General features: G+C 42.5%; 2 protein-coding genes and 1 long non-coding RNA gene across 5 annotated transcripts; 2 read left to right on the top strand and 1 right to left on the bottom strand.

The window, feature by feature from the left end:
- Positions 1-748: 748 nt before the first annotated feature.
- matn1 (matrilin 1) lies at positions 749-7,141 on the top strand. The gene is made up of 10 exons (XM_051955878.1): positions 749-2,093; positions 3,467-3,651; positions 3,750-3,914; positions 4,013-4,235; positions 5,154-5,276; positions 5,381-5,553; positions 5,644-5,863; positions 5,965-6,117; positions 6,227-6,307; positions 6,418-7,141. Exons 1-10 carry the CDS (start codon positions 2,006-2,008, stop codon positions 6,465-6,467), a joined length of 1,461 nt encoding a protein of 486 aa, XP_051811838.1. The 5' UTR covers positions 749-2,005; the 3' UTR covers positions 6,468-7,141.
- Positions 7,142-7,738: 597 nt separating this feature from the next.
- On the top strand, positions 7,739-18,994 carry sesn2 (sestrin 2). Of its 3 annotated transcripts, none has more exons than XM_022198682.2 (11): positions 7,739-8,859; positions 10,033-10,098; positions 11,054-11,242; positions 13,585-13,767; positions 15,092-15,310; positions 15,487-15,619; positions 15,703-15,818; positions 15,933-16,016; positions 17,861-17,967; positions 18,062-18,206; positions 18,451-18,994. In XM_022198682.2, the coding sequence occupies exons 1-11, from the start codon at positions 8,518-8,520 to the stop codon at positions 18,535-18,537; spliced, it is 1,671 nt and encodes a 556-aa protein (XP_022054374.2). In that variant the 5' UTR covers positions 7,739-8,517; the 3' UTR covers positions 18,538-18,994. The 3 variants fall into 3 exon arrangements, with proteins under 3 accessions (XP_022054374.2, XP_022054375.2, XP_022054376.2); XM_022198684.2 differs by lacking the exon at positions 7,739-8,859 and adding an exon at positions 9,226-9,381; XM_022198683.2 differs by lacking the exon at positions 10,033-10,098.
- LOC110954238 (uncharacterized) lies at positions 16,166-16,725 on the bottom strand. Its single transcript, XR_002595912.2, has 2 exons — positions 16,599-16,725; positions 16,166-16,403 (listed from the first exon to the last, which is right to left on the bottom strand). It is a non-coding gene; the product is annotated as an uncharacterized LOC110954238 (long non-coding RNA).
- Positions 18,995-19,048: the final 54 nt, after the last annotated feature.

The raw sequence follows: 19,048 nt of genomic DNA, 5'->3' as shown, positions 1-19,048 counted from the left end.
TTAATCAGCTTAGACACATTTAAATCCTCTTTTCCTTAATGTACTTGTCTCTTCAGCCCTTTTTCATTTCTAAGTGACTATAATCTTATGTTAACATAGCACGATAGCACAGTAAATTTCATGGCGTTGTGAAATAGCTCACTAAAGCTGATGGATGCAGGTAAGGGCACCTCTAGCTACCTGCTTATGTTTGTGTTTGTCCGTCTTGCCAAGTAGACAAGGTTACATAACGTGTGTGTGTGTGTGTGTGTGTGTGTGTGTGTGTGTGTGTGTGTGTGTGTGTGTGTGTGTGTGTGTGTGTGTGTGTGTGTGTGTGTGTGTGTGTGTGTGTGTGTGTGTGTGTGTGTGTGTGTGTGTGTGTGTGTCCACCCACCCATGTTTTTGCTATATTGTGGGGACCAAATGTCCCCACAACTGTAGGAAAACCGAAAACTATGTCACTTGTGGGGACCTCATTTCAGTCCCCACAAGTTTAAACAGTGTTTTCTTGGCCATGTTGTTGTTACTGAAAAAAGTACAAAAATGTTTCTTTAGGGTTAGCCATTGTTTTGGTTAGGGTTTGGTTAAGGTTAGGGTAAGGGTTAGGGGTTAGATATGAATGGGAGTCAATGGTATGTCCCCACAATGATAGCAAGACACACACACGTGTGTGTCGCTTCTCTTATGAGCCAAACAGACCATTCCCAGAGATGACACGCTGTCCAGGAATAACATTTCGTCTCTTTCATCCCCAACCCATCACCACCACCATAACACACACGCCCCGTTCAGTTGGAAATCTGTCTTGCTGGTTACTGTACAGCCCAATCCTCAGCTCCTGTTTCCTTCGCAGACTCTACCCCCTCAATCGCAGCTTGTTCGGGTTGTGTGTGTGGATGGAGGTGTGTGTGGAGGAGGAGGAGGGGGGGGGGTTGCAAAGGAATGCAGGGTTGAGCAGGTTGGGTGGAGCTGGATGTTGGAGGGAAAAGAGGGGTCTCTGTTTAGTGTGTACGCAGACTCTATAGAGAGATTAAAGATGTGTATGCGAGCATATTGATGAAAGTGTTTTCCTACTGTGTTTACTCCGCTGGGGCTCACTGCCTACCTGACAGCAGAGAGGAGAGTAATGGAGAAGAGGACAGAAAGGTGAAAAGAGGCAACACGATTGTTTTAGTCTTGAATTTTAAGCTCTTATGTTAATTTGTGTGATCTGCTCTGACTATGATTAAAAAATTATGTTTTAAAAGGAGGTAAAATGAGAGAAAACGACCAAACAGGTGAAAGAAAAATAAAAAAATGTTACAAATAATTTAGTCGCACTAAAGTGAACCCGGGAAGCCAGGAAATGGCTTGTATACTTGAATTTATACAAAAACGCATACACACATCCCGAATGTGCAGTGCAGAGCGGTGGGAACACTGTCGGCTGTGTACGGTGGCTCTACCTTCACTTCCGCACCATAAATGTGTGTTTGCTATACGAGGGAACACGGGGAGAAAAGAGGAATTCATGTTGGTGTTTATTTGAGCTTTGGCCAAATCCAACCTGGGGCGGCTGCGTTGGCACGCGCTCTGCACCAAACCCCAGCCGCCCCTGTACCCCCAGCCAGACGCACACTTACTGTACACACTCTGGGGCCTGGAGCACACACACAGGACACAAATTTACTACTCCCACATACACACTTACCTGCACGTCCCAGCCATATCAAGGTGTGTTTGTCTTTCCCTGCCCACCGTTTCAGGTCCTCCCAGAGCCGGTATTTCCCTTTCTTTCCCACAGACGCACACACATCCATGCACACACACACTACAGCGGTGGAGGGGGGCGTCTGTGGGCTGAGTGTGTGAAGCTCATGCATTGATAACCTGCAGCTCAGAGTCACTCGGTCTCACTTTGTGGCCGTCCCCATCGCCTGGAACTCCCTTCGCCTCGCTCTGTCTCCTTTCTGCTTCCCACTCTAGGACCGTCTGTGGCCGCGCTCGGACCTCCGCGTTTAGTCGTCGCCCCCTTGTTGCTGTCGCCATGATGCCTGCCCCGCCGTTTTTCCTGCTGCTACTGGGCCTCGTAGGAGCTCATGCTGCCGTTGATCTTCGCATGGCCGCTGCCATGGGTAAGAAAGATGACCTTTAACCCCTAAAGCCTGAGCCCAACTCCAGGTGAGGCTGTTGATTGTGTGGTTTTTCACTCTTAATCGACACAAAACTGACCGATGAAACTTAAATTCGCCAGTTTTCACAATGATGAACAGGTGAGCAATATTCCTCTAAAAGTCAATTTGTCTAAATAGTGAATCACCCAAGTTTTAATTCTTAAAATCCTCTTTACTATGAGTCCACACTTTTTCTTGTATCCATGGTGGTGTGGTTTTGCACCATGAAGTAGGAAAAACTCAGAGAATTAACAAAACCACAGAGAAAAGGACATACTGTTGTTGTGGACAACCATGAAATTGGTTTGAATAAATGTTGAGAGCACCGTGATGATTCTGTTATTGCAAGAGAATGTAACTTCACAGTTGTATAGTTTTTCCATATTTCCATGGGCAGAATTGTAAGTAACCAATTAGGAGAGACAAGTCATTCAGTGTTACAGTTAATTATGTTTTTTGTGTTATTCCTAGTGGTTATGAATGGCTAACTGTGGGTAATGTATGTGCACAGTTTGTGTGAGTGTTGCTGCTGGTGTACGTTTGTGTACGAGTGTTTCTGAGACTGTGAAGTCCAGAGGAGGGAAATTTGGAGGGAGGGAGAGAGGTGAAGGGTGAGAAGGGAGATCAGTGATCTTAAACAGAGACTGAAAGTTTTACTGAGCTGGCAATTACTGTAACGAGCTCATATATACCTCATCTTGCACTGTCACAATCCATCCAGTGCTGCATTATTATCACAAAATTATGCTTCTTTCAAACATATAAGCAAACTCCATTGAAACTTTTCAGCACAAAACTTGATCATCAGGAATGCCCACGTGAATAGAGTAATTTATACAAATTAAGCTTATCTCAAGGTAGCATTTTTCTGAGTTTTTTTGCAATATTTTAATCACATCTCATGGGTTCTCTCAGCTGGTTGAATTTGCAAACACATTACCACAATATTTATGGAAGAGGTTATTTCAATATACTTAAAGCAGGTCATTGGATCTTTTTTGTCCTCTACCCTTATTTTTCAGGTTAAGCCTCTCTCCATCTCTGCAACCACCTTTCCTGCTCTCCACTCTTGTTGCCTCCTTGCATCCTGTTTTTCTGTTTCCACCCACTTCCTCACATATATCTCTCACCAACCTCCATCACCTCCACCCCTCCTCTCTCTCTCACTACCCTCTTTCTCCCCACGCTCCTCCCACTTTTCCCACCTTGTCAGTTTTTTCTTACCTCCATCTAACTTTTTAGAGGAATCTAATAAATATTTTATTAATCTACGCAAATGTTTATGAGAGATTAAGATGTGATTACATAATAAACACATTTTTCTCCATGTGTAGCGGCTGGTTTGTGCAAAACCCGACCCACAGACCTCGTCTTCATTATCGATAGCAGTCGGAGTGTTCGCCCTTCCGAGTTTGAGCAAGTTAAAGTCTTCCTGGCAAAGGTCATCGAGGGGCTGGATGTTGGACCCAACGCCACCCGTGTGGGAGTCGTTAACTATGCCAGCCGAGTCAAGAACGAGGTATGGATGTGATTTTATAACTTGTAAAGTTTCCAGATATGCTTTCCAGCCATTTTATATCCTGATCTTGGACTGGCTGTGCTATTATGAAATTGTAGGTGTCTCTGAAGACTCATCGCACCAAAGCCGGGCTGGTGAAGGCTGTGACCAAAATCGAGCCCCTGTCCACTGGAACAATGACTGGTCTGGCCATCCAGTTTGCCTTGAATGTGGCTTTCAGTGACGGCGAGGGTGCTCGTGTCAAGTCCCGTGATATCAGCAAGGTCTGACACTCTTCTAGATGCTCTCACACACACCGTTTACCTCATTCCATCAACCTGATAGTCCCTGTGTATGATTTTCTCAACCTCTGCTGTCACAGGTTGCCATTATTGTGACAGACGGGCGTCCCCAGGACAACGTGAAGGAAGTGGCTCAGCGTGCACGAGATGCCGGCATTGAGATCTTTGCCATCGGTGTGGGCCGCGTGGACATGAGCACTCTGAAGCAGATGGCCAGCGATCCTCTGGATGACCATGTGGACTACGTGGAGAGCTACAGCGTCATTGAAAAGCTCACCAAGAAGTTCCAGGAGGCCTTCTGTGGTAAGAGGGGCGGGAGAAGAAAGGGAGGGAAAGATTAGTGCTATTGAGCTATTTCTGTTTACAGTGAGAGGGACAGAGGCAGCAGGGGGGACGAGGGATTAGTCAAGGCTAGTTGAAAATGAAAAAGTCAGGGTGGGACAATTGCTATTCACGCCTTCATCCCTGCGGAGAGAGCTGTCTGCTGGCCCCCCTATACTGAGGGTAAGGTGTCACGACTGTCATCCTTTTCATTCCAATTTATTGTTCCTTCCCTTTTGTCCTCTTCTTCTCCTACTGTATTCATTCAGTCATTCCAATTCATTTAAAATCCCCAGTGCATGAGGGCATCAGGGCAGAAACAACCTTTTGGAATGAGATTTGCTCCTGTTCTTCAGTCAACTCTCACATAACCGAGAGGCGAGACTGATCTTTCTGTAATTACCGATCCATTAGTGACAATCATTAAACCTCTAATTAGTGATGCCCTTCGGCGCTCCCAGTCTGCGGCAGTTTTGACTGCTGTCTGCTGCTCGCTTTTCAGCAGCCAGTCTCGCTGCAAATGCCTCATCCAAGGGCAGAGCTGCATGATCGCAGTGTTGGATTGTTATTGGATGAGCCTGTGTGTAGCACATTTAGACACCGATCAGAAAACAAATCAGATTTTGTTTATTTAAGGCTACTCCAGTCTTTTCCACCTGTTTGTTTTAAGGATCCACTGGATTCATGCATCATCCACACGTATTCTAAAATGCTGAGGTTACCTGCAGGTCACAGTGGATCATTAAAAGTCAGTACTAGGTTTTCCCATTTTCAAACTGACATAGTTTTTATTTCTCCTCCTAACCCCACCACCCACCCTCTCTTTTTATGTGTGTGTGTGTGTGTATACCTTTGCCACTGTGTGTTGGTGTGTGTTCTGCATGCACGCAACACACACAGTGTCGGACCTGTGTGCCACTGGGGATCATGACTGCGAGCAGGTATGCATCAGCAGTCCAGGATCATACAAATGTGCCTGCAAAGACGGCTTTACCCTCATGGACGATGGTCGCAGCTGCAGTGGTGAGTGTGTGTCTGAAGGTATTTGTCCAAGCGTAGTCATTGTGCCACCACATTGACATGGTCTGGTGTGTGTGTGCGTGCGTCTGTGTGTTTGACATTGTTAGCTTGCAGCAACTCCGCAACAGATGTGGTGTTCCTGATCGATGGCTCTAAGAGCGTTCGCCCTGAGAACTTTGAGTTGGTCAAGAAGTGGATCAACCAGATCGTCGACAAACTGGACGTCTCTGACAGCAAGGCTCATGTTGGACTAGTGCAGTACTCCAGCTCAGTCAAACTGGTATGCATCAGGTTTATCACCTACAGTAATGCCCCAATAAGCCACTACCTTCCCTTGTTTTTTCAATATCCTGATTTTATCTCCCCACAGGAGTTTCCCCTGGACCGCTACAAAAACAAGAAAGACCTGAAAGATGCTGTGAAGAAGATGGCCTACATGGAGAGAGGAACCATGACAGGCCAGGCTCTTAATTTTATGACAGAGAACAGTCTGGGTGCCCGGCCCGGAGTCACAAAGGTTGGCATCGTCTTCACTGATGGACGCAGCCAGGATTACATCGGAGACGCTGCCAAGAGGGTCAAAGAAAACGGTAAGAGGGAACACTCTTAATCCAAAAGTGTTGTAAAAATAGATATGTACAAAATATGTATTTATGCTGGTCAGATGAGGAAATACTTGTGTTAATTGCAGGCTTTAAGATGTATGCTGTTGGAGTGGGCAATGCAGTTGAGGATGAGCTGAAAGAGATCGCCTCTGAGCCGACTGGAGAGCACTACTTTTACACCGCCGACTTCAAGACTATGAGCCAGATTGCCAAGAAGCTTCAGATTAACATCTGTCAAGGTCAAAAGTTTCACATTAAAGACAAACATAAGAATTCCTTGCTTTACAGGTACTTCTGTCACTGTACACGTTGATATAAAACTTGAACTTGTGCTTTCTGGCCCCACAGAGGAGGACCCTTGTGAGTGCGACTCCCTTGTAAAGTTCCAAAAGAAAGTAGAAGATGCCCTACAGGCGCTAACAAAAAAATATATCCTTCATGACGGGTAAAACAGTCTGAGAATATTAAGAGAGAAGGTTTTAATGTTGTTGTCATCTTATTATCTGTTTTCAATGTTTTCGTCCTTGACAAAAGCTTACTAGAGAGTATGTCGAAGAGGATCGCCTTGCTGGAGAACAAAATCGTCTGAGGACTCGCATCACACTCTCCTCTACATCTGCACACCCACCCACCTACACACACAAACACACACAAAAAAAATGTTTTACTTCCTGTAAAATACTGAAGAGGGACCCATGTGTGTGTGAAGCCGGACCTCTGCTTGTATCCTGAGCTCTCCCAAACCTCCACCTCACCTCTTGTCTCCTTTTCTCTTGGTCTCACCACTTCTAACCCTGGGTCTCCTGGAAAACGAAGCGCCAGTTGCCATGGGGACCATGCCTTTGTTTGTGTGTGCGCTCCGAAGGTCATCCTCCAAATCCAGCCTGTGTGTTTGTTAATAAAGGTCTTCCCTCATAGGGAAACGGTGACGGTACACTGAAGGGTTATGCTTTGTTGCTGCCACAATGTTTAAGTTACTCCAGATGGTCTGTGTTTTGTCATGTCAAACGGAGCAGCACATCACCTGTTTGTCTGTTTATATGTCACTGTTATCTTTCTCTCTTTTTTCTCTTATATTCTTCAACTTTTTCCTCTTAACCCTACAAAAACATATCTAATATTATATATGATTATATATATATATATATATATATATATATACACACAGGTAAATTAATATAAGATAAATGTCTTATAATGAGGATACACCATTGATGTTTTTTATTTTGATAAATAAAGGTGATTCAGGAAGTAAACTTACAATTGTGAAACTACTGTATACCAGATTAAGATTATAGACACATGGACACAAAGAAGAAGATGAATTAATTTCATTTAAAGGATCATTAAACAAAGAAAAGCTTAACATGCTTAAACATGGGCTATGAGGGGCAAAAGGCCTCCATGGGTTTATATGGCTGCCTCAGATTAGTGAAATGGGTTTGTGATGAAGATGTTAAAGTGCTAAAGATCTTTACAGGTGGAAATAATTCGTCAATAAAAATCAAACGATTTATAATCTAGTGCTGGGTTTCCCTCAAATCAAAAATAAAAATGGTACTGGAGTGCAATTGTGAAGGCAGTGTAGTGCTGAAATAGACAAATCATTTGACAGAAAATAATTTATCATTTTGATGATTTGCTATATGTAATTTTTCAATTAAAAAGTAATTGCACTACATTACATTATCATGCATGCTGAAATTTGCTCTCTGGTTCAAGGATTTTTAAATGACATTCAAGATATTAGTTTGCGCTCCGGTTTGCAAGTTGATAGATTATGCAATGGTTATATACCGGTTTAATGAAAAAATATTTTAAAAATTGGAAGTATATATAGTTTTTTTTTTGGAAAAGTATATAAAAATATAAGGTATACAGTTTCAAATCTTGTTTTAATAGTTATATTTTACGTAGTACTATTTTAGAACAATTTCTGGTAGAGTAGAATTAAGCATTTAGAAGCAAAGGCCCTTATCAGATTACTAAAACAACAAGCTCAAGCCAGAAATCTGCAGCCATTGAATTTGCGGAAAATGGACTATCTGGGTTTTAGCTTTAGTTATTTACAGCTGAAGTGTTTACAAACAAACATGCTGCGGCCTGCTGCAGAGCTTATTAGTGGAAAGTTTGGACACGTCACGATGACGCTGCAGAGGAGGATTCAACATCTGAACCAGAGCTGAGCGAAGGTGTTACTCAATCCTCTAAATTCCTCTTGGTGTCTCATTCATTCTGACTTTAAACTTTGCTATGTTCAGGGAGTCCACTGTGAACACAACCCGCCTGCTCAGGGTGTTTGTACCGGCGAGCTGTCGGTAAATACGCCTTTCAAAGAGTTTGCAGCATCTGCTAACAGCGGCTAGGCTAGCTTGGCGAACTAACCGGCTTTCAGGCTTCCTTCAGCTCCGGGAGTCGGCTATGAGAAAGAGAAGTTACTTTGAAGGAGGTCCGTCGGTGTTAATGATTTGTGAAGCGGATGATTGCGCAGTGCACTAAGACTGAGGCGACGGACACCTCAAGTGTTTGAAGAAAGTCAATGTTTGCATCAAGCTAGCGGTTAGCCTTCAGTTCATACTTCAGCTAACAGTAGCTCATTAGCGACAGGTAACTCAACCGGAGTGCTCCGACATCGAGACATGGCCAGTAAACCCGTGCCGGACTTTAAATGCCAGGCTAACGGAGAAAACGCACCAGGAGGAGGGTCCGGTTCTGGTCGGTCAGGTCACTACCAGTCCGAGTCGGAGTCCGACGGTGGCCCGACGGCGAAGAGCTTAGCGCGGCTGTGCAGCAGGGACGAGGAGGAGCGGACGGCGGCTCTGGAGGAGCTCAGCCAGGAGGTTCTGGTGTGTTTGGGTTTGGATCGGCGCCACTCGGCTCGGCTGAGTAAACAGACTCTCCTGCATCTGCTTAGGCTGTCCACGTCCTGTCCTCTGCAAGAGGTCCGGGAGAGAGCGACCGAGCTGCTGCAGACCGCACAGGTAATGTTGGGATGTTACAGTCGCTGATCCATGTTGTTTGCAGACTCTGAGCTGAAAAACCTAATATAACAGCAGTGGGGCACGTTTTCCTACAAGAACTCTGTGCATAGTACGAAGTTTCCCTTATTTTCACTGTAATTACTTTCACTTTTCATATTGAAATACAAAAAAATATTTGATATATTGATTAGTAGTCATGATCAGGTCTCAGCTGATCTTGCCCAGTTATCAGTCGGTGATTGTTTTCGTTGCCTCCACCTTCCTGGATATTTCATCAGACGTTGAACTGAAGGTGATGCAAGACTCTGCCTTGGTGTGCACAAACACACAGGCCGGACACGCCCCCTCCCGGTGCTCTGAAAAACACAGGACACACCCCCGAGTCCTCTGTCAGCCCACTGACTGCAGCGCCCACAAACACGAAAGTCACACGGGTTTGACGCACTTTCGCGTTATTTACCTTTTATCAGACATAACAAGCGGCTACCTGTACCGTTCAGCTGCCTTCTTCCGGTGATGTCGGTGAGTTTAACGCACGGTTTGGCTGAAGCTGTTCGGTGTTTTATCGGCTGCAAATTATGAAACGGGTCTCTCCAATTACAGCACAGCTGCTACAGCCAAAGTCGGTTCATTCGGGTTCAAGAGTCTTTCAGCTGTCTGCACGCTTTCCATTTATCTTAAAATATTCCCTAGCAGATATTACGTAAGTGCCACCTATGGTCGATGAGGTTTGTGAGTTTATTAGTGGCCTGTTTGTTGAGATTGTTTGCTGAAAACATTTGTAAAGTAGTTTATTAATCCAGATTCTCTTAATTTTAGTGGGAAGCTACAAGAGTCAGTTGACAGACTGGAAAATAATCAAAGGATTTGCTTGTCATGTTTCAGGGTAAAATGCCAAACATCCTCGTTCCTGCTTCACAGTAATGGAAGTTGTCTGAGTTTATTTGTCTTGCGTAACAATGAATGCTGCATGTTTTGGTTTTGGGCTGTTGGTCAGATAGATAAAGCAATCTGATGACGTTATCCAGAGCTTTCCGACTGGGCAAAATTGTGACAACAATGTCTAACAATAAATTAAGCATATAGGCATAGATTTATTAAGAAATATATGTGAATTTCCCTCAGGATTTATAAAGTATCTATCTATCTATCTATCTATCTATCTATCTATAGGAACAAGGAGTTGAAGTACCTAGGGCCCTGGCCTCTGGTCCAAGTGCCTTTATCCCTGCAAAAGAGGTGTGTATGTGGCACATTAAAAATACATTGTTTTACTGATTTTGTGCATATTGCATTATGGAAGTGATTCGTTAGCATAAGTGATCTCCCAATGAAAAAGACAAATTCAAACTGTCTCCTAAATAATGCGTGTCTTCACACGTTAGTGAAATGTTGTGATGGTTTCAAATGAAATTGATTATTTCATTTTATTTTTTGTTGTCAAGCTGAGGCATGTTGATCATCAGCCTCCCTTTTGCCAATTAATGTTTAGACAAAGTCTCCGCACATTCAAAATGCTGTCTCACAAGTTGCTATCGGGGTGGTTCACAGCTGGCTTCCATGCCTAATCCTAAGATTTTACATGGATAGTTGCAGACTGCCGTCACCATAAACCGACAAATCGCTGATTACGTATTTGTGCCAGCTGTTAGCTTTTTAATGTTCTTTCTTAGAAATATAATTAAATGCACTTGTGAGAGATGTTCATATTTGCCTGTTACAGTAAAAATACGCATAATCTAAATGTTTCCTTTTATTACACAGTAGCTCAGTCCTGTGTCTTTGCTGATACTTTGGCATCATCCCATTTATCCTCTTGTAGTTTTTTAAAAAAAATTAAATCTCATAAACAAACATATCTAAGATCTACGGAGCTGAAGTAGAAGTAGTGCGGCTAACTATTCTGCTGCAATACCACAGCGCTGGTTGCTTCAGCTTGCAAGACATGCAACACCAGCGCTGGGTTGCCAGAGTTGATGACTGATGCTCATATCATATGTGACTCATTCCAAGTTTTCCATTGGAGAAAGTGTTATATCAGCTGTGGACATATTCTGAATTTTGCGGCTGCGCTTTTACAACTTTAGAAAAAGATTTGACATGAATTCATTCCCACAAGAGTCTATAAGAAAATAAGAAACATTAAATTGGTGGTCAGTTTTGAACATGTTTCTGTCCTGCTCTCCTTGTTTAGATGCTGAAAGAAGGGCCGAACCAGGACGTGCTCATTGAGTCTTTTCTTTCGCTGGGTCGTGTGGACCACGTCACCATGGTGATGGCGCTGCACCCAGCCTATCTCAGCTGCTTCCTGAGGACCCAGCATGCTTTGTTGGAGCTGGACGGCCCCTTGCCACGTCACTGGAGACACTATATCGCCCTCATGGTAAGAATAAAATCTAAATAACTGATTGTCAAACAGTCCCAGCCATCAGATCCACCCCACAAAGTGCACTATGAGCCTTCTGTACACTCCTAAATGTACAGCTTTATCTACATTTTAATCAGACGATGTATCATGCTTCACATGCAGACGCTTTAAATGCTGTTTTTTTGCAATCAGCTGAATGTAAAATGGAGCCAGCAGTTTCCAAATGATTAAACCTGGTGTCCGTTGTGGCTAAAATCAGCCTGAGTTCTTTCCATTGCGTAACGACTTACTTGGATTTCTTTATTGTCAGTGTAATTTTGACTTAAACAACAAAACTGAACTGTAGCACAGTGCAATACACAATTATAAAACAACATAAAAAAAATTGTAGAACTTTTATTAAACACATGAAGCTGATTGTAGCCATTTAATCACTAACTACAGCAAGATAAGCCGTCTCTTATTTTTTTATTGATTGACCAAGCTGTGTTAATAAACAACACAATATGCAGTACCTCATGTAAGACAGATAGCGATTAGTGTTTTGCACTGGAAAGTAATTATATGTCTCTTTATTTGTTTTTTTTTAATCTGCTCATGAAGTCATGGGAGTTATTAACCATTAATGGAGCAGATGTATAGAAACTAATTAAAGTAATATTTGTGCAAAATCGAACACTGTAAACAGATCAGGTGGTGGTTCTTTACATTTGTTTTTCCATTGCGGCTTGCAGAGTGTGCTGCTGCAAGCTGTGATGCGTCAGATTAAATTATAATGTCTTGAAAACTTCTGACTTTCTTTCTGAATTCATAACTGTATGTAAGGACGCTTAACAGGTAGTGACCATTTGTGGTGTGTTGTGTTTTCTGGATTAAATGAGGCAGCATTAACAGCAGCTGTAAATGCTCTAAAGCTTACATCTGGTTGTAAAGGGCTGCAGGTACGTTGACTCTATTATTGTCTCGCTTGGACTTGATATTGCATAACTAACAGCCTAAATGTTCAGAATAACTCTGCAGCTGTTGTGTTTTCTTTTTGTGTTTGAGTGTCTTTAGGTTTTGTTCCGTTTTTTGTACATGTACTGTATTTAATAATACTTTCTTTATGGGTGTGTTTCCTGTTTTTATTGGTATTAAGACACACCAACAGTATCATAGTGTCGCATGTGGCTGAAGTGGCCGTCTTGTGTTTTGTTTATTTATTTTTTTTCTAACGCAGCCTTTCATTGTACGCTATCCGCTTGAACACAGCTCCAGGTAGTAATATGAATGGAGTTAAATCTGATTTAGGTGTGTTGTTTTTATAAACAAGCACTGACCGCAGAAGCTATCATCAGTCATCAATACCCGTAATAAAACTTCTTATCTTTACAGTGAAGTCTGGAAAGAGATTGTTGATATTTCAAGTACAGAGGATATGTTGGAATAGATTAATGCAGATTGGTCCAAGCTGCTGTTTTTCCATTCACAGAGTTAGGATGTGTTTTCTTTTTTCAGTCCACACAGTATAGACTGCGAGTGGACTATGATGGGATACTTACTGAATTAGATAAAAACTGCTTTGGATTAGTTTTACTGGCTTTACCATTAATTTCCTACAGCTGTACAAAGGTGAAAAGTCTTGTTAAAGCTACGTTACTTTATTTGTATAATTATGATGATTGTCAGTGTGTCAGCATCCACTAAATAAAGTTCAATGAATACTGACCTATTGCAGATTTGATGTCTGGGTATGTACTGTATTATCAGTTCTCCAAATGCCTTAAAAAAAAAAAAAAAAAAATATATATATATAATTGTCCAGGTGTTAAAAATATTCCTAAATGATATTTTTGTCAGGTTTAACTGCTGCTAGATGTAATGACTTTCTGAAAAGAATTTGAGAGACTACTACTGTTGAAAAAAAATCGGCAGACATCCCAGTCGGTGACTGTAAGTAAATCTAAGAGCGAAAGTACAGATTTAAAAAAAGGACACTGACAGATGACAGTTGTAGGGAAGTCAGGAAATCTAATGTGTCATTTTCTCCCTGAGGGACATCCAACTACTGTATCATAGCAAGTCACTATCAGGTCTGCCAAAGGCTGTTAGTAGCTTTCTACATAAACATTTAATGACTCATCACTCATATATGCATCACATTAGCTCCCCTGTCACTTCAGAAATGCTGTGTTTTGGACTCTTTCTGATCCAAGTGTACAAGTGCTTTAACCTCTGAGGGCTGGGTATTTACATAACTGGACAGCTCTTATGCATTACTCAGTTCTGACTGACCATTCATCAAGCTTTGTTTTTAATGGAAGGGGTATCGGGTTTGTTTCCTTGTCCTAACCGGGGCTTTTCCTGGAATCTGACAGGCTGCAGCTCGACACCATTGTTCGTACCTGGTGCAGCAGCACAGCACGGGCTTCCTGGAGGCCGGAGGGGAGGAGGGCTGGCTCAGTGGCCTCGAGCACGCTCCCACCAAACTGCGCAGCCTGCAAACACTCAACAAGCTGCTGGCACACAGACCCTGGCTCATTACCCAGCAGCACATCCAGGTCAGACGCATCGCCCACTCGCCTACTCACTCCCCTGTGTCTCACTCCAGCTCCTCTGTTTTGCTCACACTCTGTCATATAAGCGTAATATAATTTAATACATTACATTTCTGACTTGCGTCCAACATCACTCCCTCACTGACTCATTCACTATTCCCTGTGTGGTAGACAATTAGTAATTTTGCCTGTAATGAGCAGTAAATTAGTATTCCAGACACTTAACATCACTCACAAGTGCAGTTTTGCCCTGTTAAGTGTGATTCAAAGGACTGTGGGTGGGAAGTAGAGTGCATTCTGTGGACATTTGCTTTTTTTGTGCCATTTTGGGGCATTTTCAGGAGACTACATATTACATACATGTCACTCACAGTACCAGCATTTAGATAAAATGGCAAACAGTAAATATAATGCAAAGGAAGTGATTTCAGATGCTGATTGTTGCTATGTAAATAAACATTTAGCACTCCTATAATTTCACTTGGAAGCAAATTTAACAAAATAAATTGGTAGCTGTGTAGCAAGGTGATTGTTTACTCCCACAGTACAGGTAGACAGAGGTGCTTGCAAGAGTGTGGACACTCTTTTCAAATGAAAAGAAGTGAAAACAAATGGTAAGCTTTTTTTCTTGAACTTTGAAAACAGATAACAGTGATTGTGGCAAGAGCCCATCTACTTGTGAAGTCATTAACTCATTAGGCTTTAATTAACTCCTTAGATTTGTAATGCAGGGCAGGAATAGTCATTAGGAACTGTCAGCTGAGGACAACTCTTGTGCTAACACTCAACAACCGTGAGCTCCTCCAAGTATCTGAGTATCTAAAATGAAGCTAATTGATGCTTATTAGCCAGGAGGTTGCCATAACAAGGTATCAAAGTGCTTGCAGATTGCAATTTCCACTGTCTGAAATGCCCTTAAGAGCTGGCAGTTAAGGAGAAGTGGGGAAAGTCAAAACGAATTCTGGAAGACAAGGAGAACGTTCAGGTAAAACAGCACGTCTGCTGATCAGACAAGCAAAGCGAAAACCCCTGTATGACTGCAAAAGAGCAGCAGGACAGGTTAGCTGACAGGAGTAGCGGTTCACTGCTTTCTTGTTTGTATTTGTCAGGAAAACAAAGTATTGGACACATTTTGACAGCTTTAGGTACAAAGTCAGAGGGGCACCAAAATCATTACAGGTCATCCTGAGGGAGAAAAACAACAGTCCCTCTGAAAAGTGTTGTAACATCTCATCCTGGTCCAAATCCAACCAGATGACCAGTGTTTCCATCCAGCAAACCTTTTCTGAAGCTATTCTTACCCAGCATCGGCCTCTCTGCCCTACAGGAGCTGGTGTGTCCCGGAGCAGACCCTCGCTGGTCGCTGGCTGAACTCATTCATGCTGTCGTCCTGATGGCCCACGCTCACTCGCTCTCCTCCTTCGTATGGGGCTGCGGTTTAAACCCCGAACCCGACCACATCGGCGGTTACACCTTCCAGCCACCATCACCCAGTCACCTTCCTCGTAGCCCTCACAGTCCCGCTCATGAGGACGGCAGGCAAGAGGTGAGCCAAGCTTTCATTTCGATCACAAGTCTGACAGGTCTGCAGTGTCAACAAGACAGGAGTGTGAAGCATTGTTTCACCGGATGAACTGGTTTCATAACGAAATATGAGGCGGCTCACTTCACCTCGTTGATTTAAACAACAAGTACTTTAAGCTCTCTGATCATGTCATCCAGCTGGTGGACGGAGCGATGGAGGTGGAGGTGTTGATGAAGAGGATGGTGGAGCTGCAGCAGCAGGAGGAGGCGTGCACACAGGAAGAGATGGTTACTCGGTTTGAACGGGAGAGGAGCGAGAGCATACCAACCGGTACGTATAGGCCTGTCTGCCCCTCATCACTCTGCTGGACTGCACTGGTTCACTCATGATTTTGTTTGTTGTGTTTTGTGTAGCGGTGGTGCGGGGAGCTCCACCTGACCTGGTGCTCTGTCTGGTGGAGGAACCAGAGTTCAGATATGAGGACTTTGCCCCCAGAGGAGAGCAAGCACCACCCACTATGAGAGCGCAGGTAGTTTGGAGCATTTTTTTTTTTTTGTGCAACATGTTAAACTTTATTTATTCATACTTTTCATAGTGTTCAGTGCTGTTGGTTGGTGTCTGAATGTTGATGTCTTATGTGCAGGATTATTCATGGGAAGATCACGGCTTCTCTCTCGTGAACAGACTACTGCCAGACATGGGCCAGCTCTTGGATGAGAAATTCCAGGTACTGTTATGTTTCACCAAATAAACACGACTGAGCTGCTTTAAAACTGTGCAAACCTGATATGTGAATAGCACAACTGGTCTTTCTGCTTCAGGCAGTGTGAGTAAAACACGATGCAATCTTGCTGAAACAAAGATTTAATGGAGATCTCGTGGATGAAATTTTTTATTTTGCAGGAAAACAAGTGTGGTGACTACGCGGGTTTTGTAGCGCAGTGGTTCTCTTTGCATACTTTGATCTATTCTTTGTTTTTGTATATAATACTGGACTTCATAAATCTTTGGAATGAAACAATCTCACAAGGGAAAGTCACTCTTCCTGTTAAAAACGCTATGAAGGTAACATTGATTTGCACTGAGGGTCCACAAGCAGAGGTCCTTCATCGGTCTGAAAAAAAAAAAAAACGCCTGTAAATGTGTTACCTGGAACTGAACCAGATTTGTTTATTATTTGATACAGACACAAGCAGAGCTGAAAAATGCCAGACCTGAACTGAGCCAAAAGGCACAGACAACCAATTTCACAACTGATTGCTATTAACAACTGAATTTTAATTTACAAGTTGTCAAAACAAAACATTACCTTCTCCAGCCCTCTCCCTTGTGCCTAACCGTATATAATCCATCCTCCTTGCCAAGAAAGTTGGTAAAACACTTCCAGTTTTTCTGTTATTCCTCTCTTGCTGATTGAACCAGCGTGACTAATCCACTTGTTATTTCAGCTTAAAAGTCCACTTGCTGTCACGGTGACAGATGATGAGCGCAACTTATTCAAAATCAGCTTTGTAGTTTCGTTTCATCAAGCATAATAAAGATAACTTTGATGGTTTGCCCTTTTGAACTATAGCAATGATTGCTTGTTCACTGCATTGCTGCTTTTCTATCATTTGCGCTCTTTGAGATCTTTTCTGTGTTCTACAAGAGATCAGAGTCTGACCTTTGCTCTCTCCACACTCAGCCCGTCCATTATCATCAGTTCTGTTTGATCAAAGCAGAGTGGTCTTGGGTGCTTCATGTAATGTTAAACAGACCAAAGGTATTAGTACGGGACCTGATCTGGACCTGAATGGCCTTTATAAAACAAGAATCTGAACCCATATAGGGCTGTGATTTCTAGTCCCAAGCATAAACGTGAATAGTTGAAATGAAATTGATTCAAGTAAGGTGGATAAAAGATTTAACCCTCCTGTTGTCCTCATTTACGGGGACCAAAAAGTATTGTTTCCTTGTCTGAAAAAAATCCCAAAATTCAGAAAAAAAAAATCCCCAAATTTCTGAAAATTTGCAAAACCTTCAGGAAGAAAATTCCAATAATTCGTTTAAAAGTTTCCCTTAAAGGTTGTATTTAAAAAAAAATCCCCCAAATTTGGCAAGAAAATTCTTTTTAATATTTTTAAAAAATGAGTAAAAATCTTCCCCCAAAAAATCCTAAAAATGTCTAAAGTGACTACATATATCAGTAAAACTTCAAATATTTTCTTTAAGAACATTCACATAAAAATCAACCAAAATCCAGTGAAATTCGCTGGATTTTGTTTGTTTTTTGTTTTTTTTGGTGAATATTCTTAGAGAAACATTTTTTTTAACATTTCTTTTTTTTTCCACTGAAAATGTTCAAAAAATTTCCAAAAGAATGTTGAACATTTTCACTGTGAAAATATATTTTTTTTTCCCCCACATTTTCAAACTTTAAAACATCAATTCTGACCCACAGGACAGGACGACATGAGGGTTAAAGTAGGTGTCCTGTAATCATTTCTTGGCATTGTTGTTTAACTGCAGGGCCTGAATTGATTTGCTAATACAAAACGGGTGAATCAAGCAATTTAAAATGTGACTTTACAGGTCGTGAGCAACTTGACCTACCACAGGATGGCCATGCATGAAGGTGTGGATACTCACACGCTGAGAAAAGCTCTGTGGAACTACATCCACTGCCTCTATGGGATACGGTCGGTATAACACTTGTCGTCTCATCGTGTGTGCGGCTATATTTACACTTCCCCAGCTCTGTCAATGACCTTTATTGTCGCTCCGCCTATGCAGCTACGACGATTATGACTACGGCAGCGTGAATGTGTTGTTGGAGCGCTCTCTGAAGGTGTATGTCAAAACCATGACCTGTCACCCCGAGCAGACCACGGCACGCGTTTACCACGCCTTCTGGAGACACTTCAGACACTCGGAAAAGGTACGAAGGAGTTAAAACGTGCACTTGACCCGGCCTCTTCAGTCACAAATCATTTGACATTTTAACACGTCGGCTCTCTTTGGTACCTTCTCAACAAGGAACGAATCATTTGGCATTTCGATGTGTCCTTCTTTTCCTACCTTTTTAAATGTCATCAGAGAGGGAAGCGTCACAGACAGGACTTGAAAGTGTGTCACCTAGTTATCTGAAGGTAATGACATGATTCTTTTTTTTTCTTGTGCAGGTTCATGCAAATCTAATAGTGATGGAAGCCCGGCTACAGGCAGCCCTTCTTTATACCTTGCGAGCCATTACACACTACATGAGATGACGCGCCCAATCACGTTTTTTGCCGATGCTGAGCCAGCTGTGACGTACCACAGTCTAGACAGTCTTGCACACACTACTGCGAATGTTTGCATATCATGTATGTCAGTGTTCATTTTTATTTCATGCTGCTTTGTGGTTATATTTAAAATTTGTTACCTCTTTTGCACTGAAGTGTATCAGGCTTCATTTTCCCCATTTGAGCCTCGAGTGTTGTTCTGAATATCTTGCACACGTTTCTGTCGCGCAGACATATCGACACGCCAATGGTATTAGGTCTGACACAACTCATCATCATGATTCAAGTGTTTCCTTTGCTGTATTTTCTGTTGTGTATTTCACAAATCAAGCACATCATTGCTACTCATGCCGCAGTCCACTCTGTCTGCAGGGCACTGAGGTAAAATGACAAAATGTCTTGTATTTTTTTAAACAATAAAAGTTACATTATCGAAATTTGACCAAGTAGTGTGAAGTTGTCTGAATTGTATCTACATGTTAGTTTTACTGGCAGG

The sequence above is a fragment of the Acanthochromis polyacanthus genome, chromosome 11, assembly GCF_021347895.1.
Source record: "Acanthochromis polyacanthus isolate Apoly-LR-REF ecotype Palm Island chromosome 11, KAUST_Apoly_ChrSc, whole genome shotgun sequence".
NCBI lineage: Eukaryota > Metazoa > Chordata > Actinopteri > Pomacentridae > Acanthochromis > Acanthochromis polyacanthus.
The sequence above is the reverse complement of the archived record's forward strand: the minus strand, read 5'-3'. Positions and strand labels throughout refer to the sequence as shown.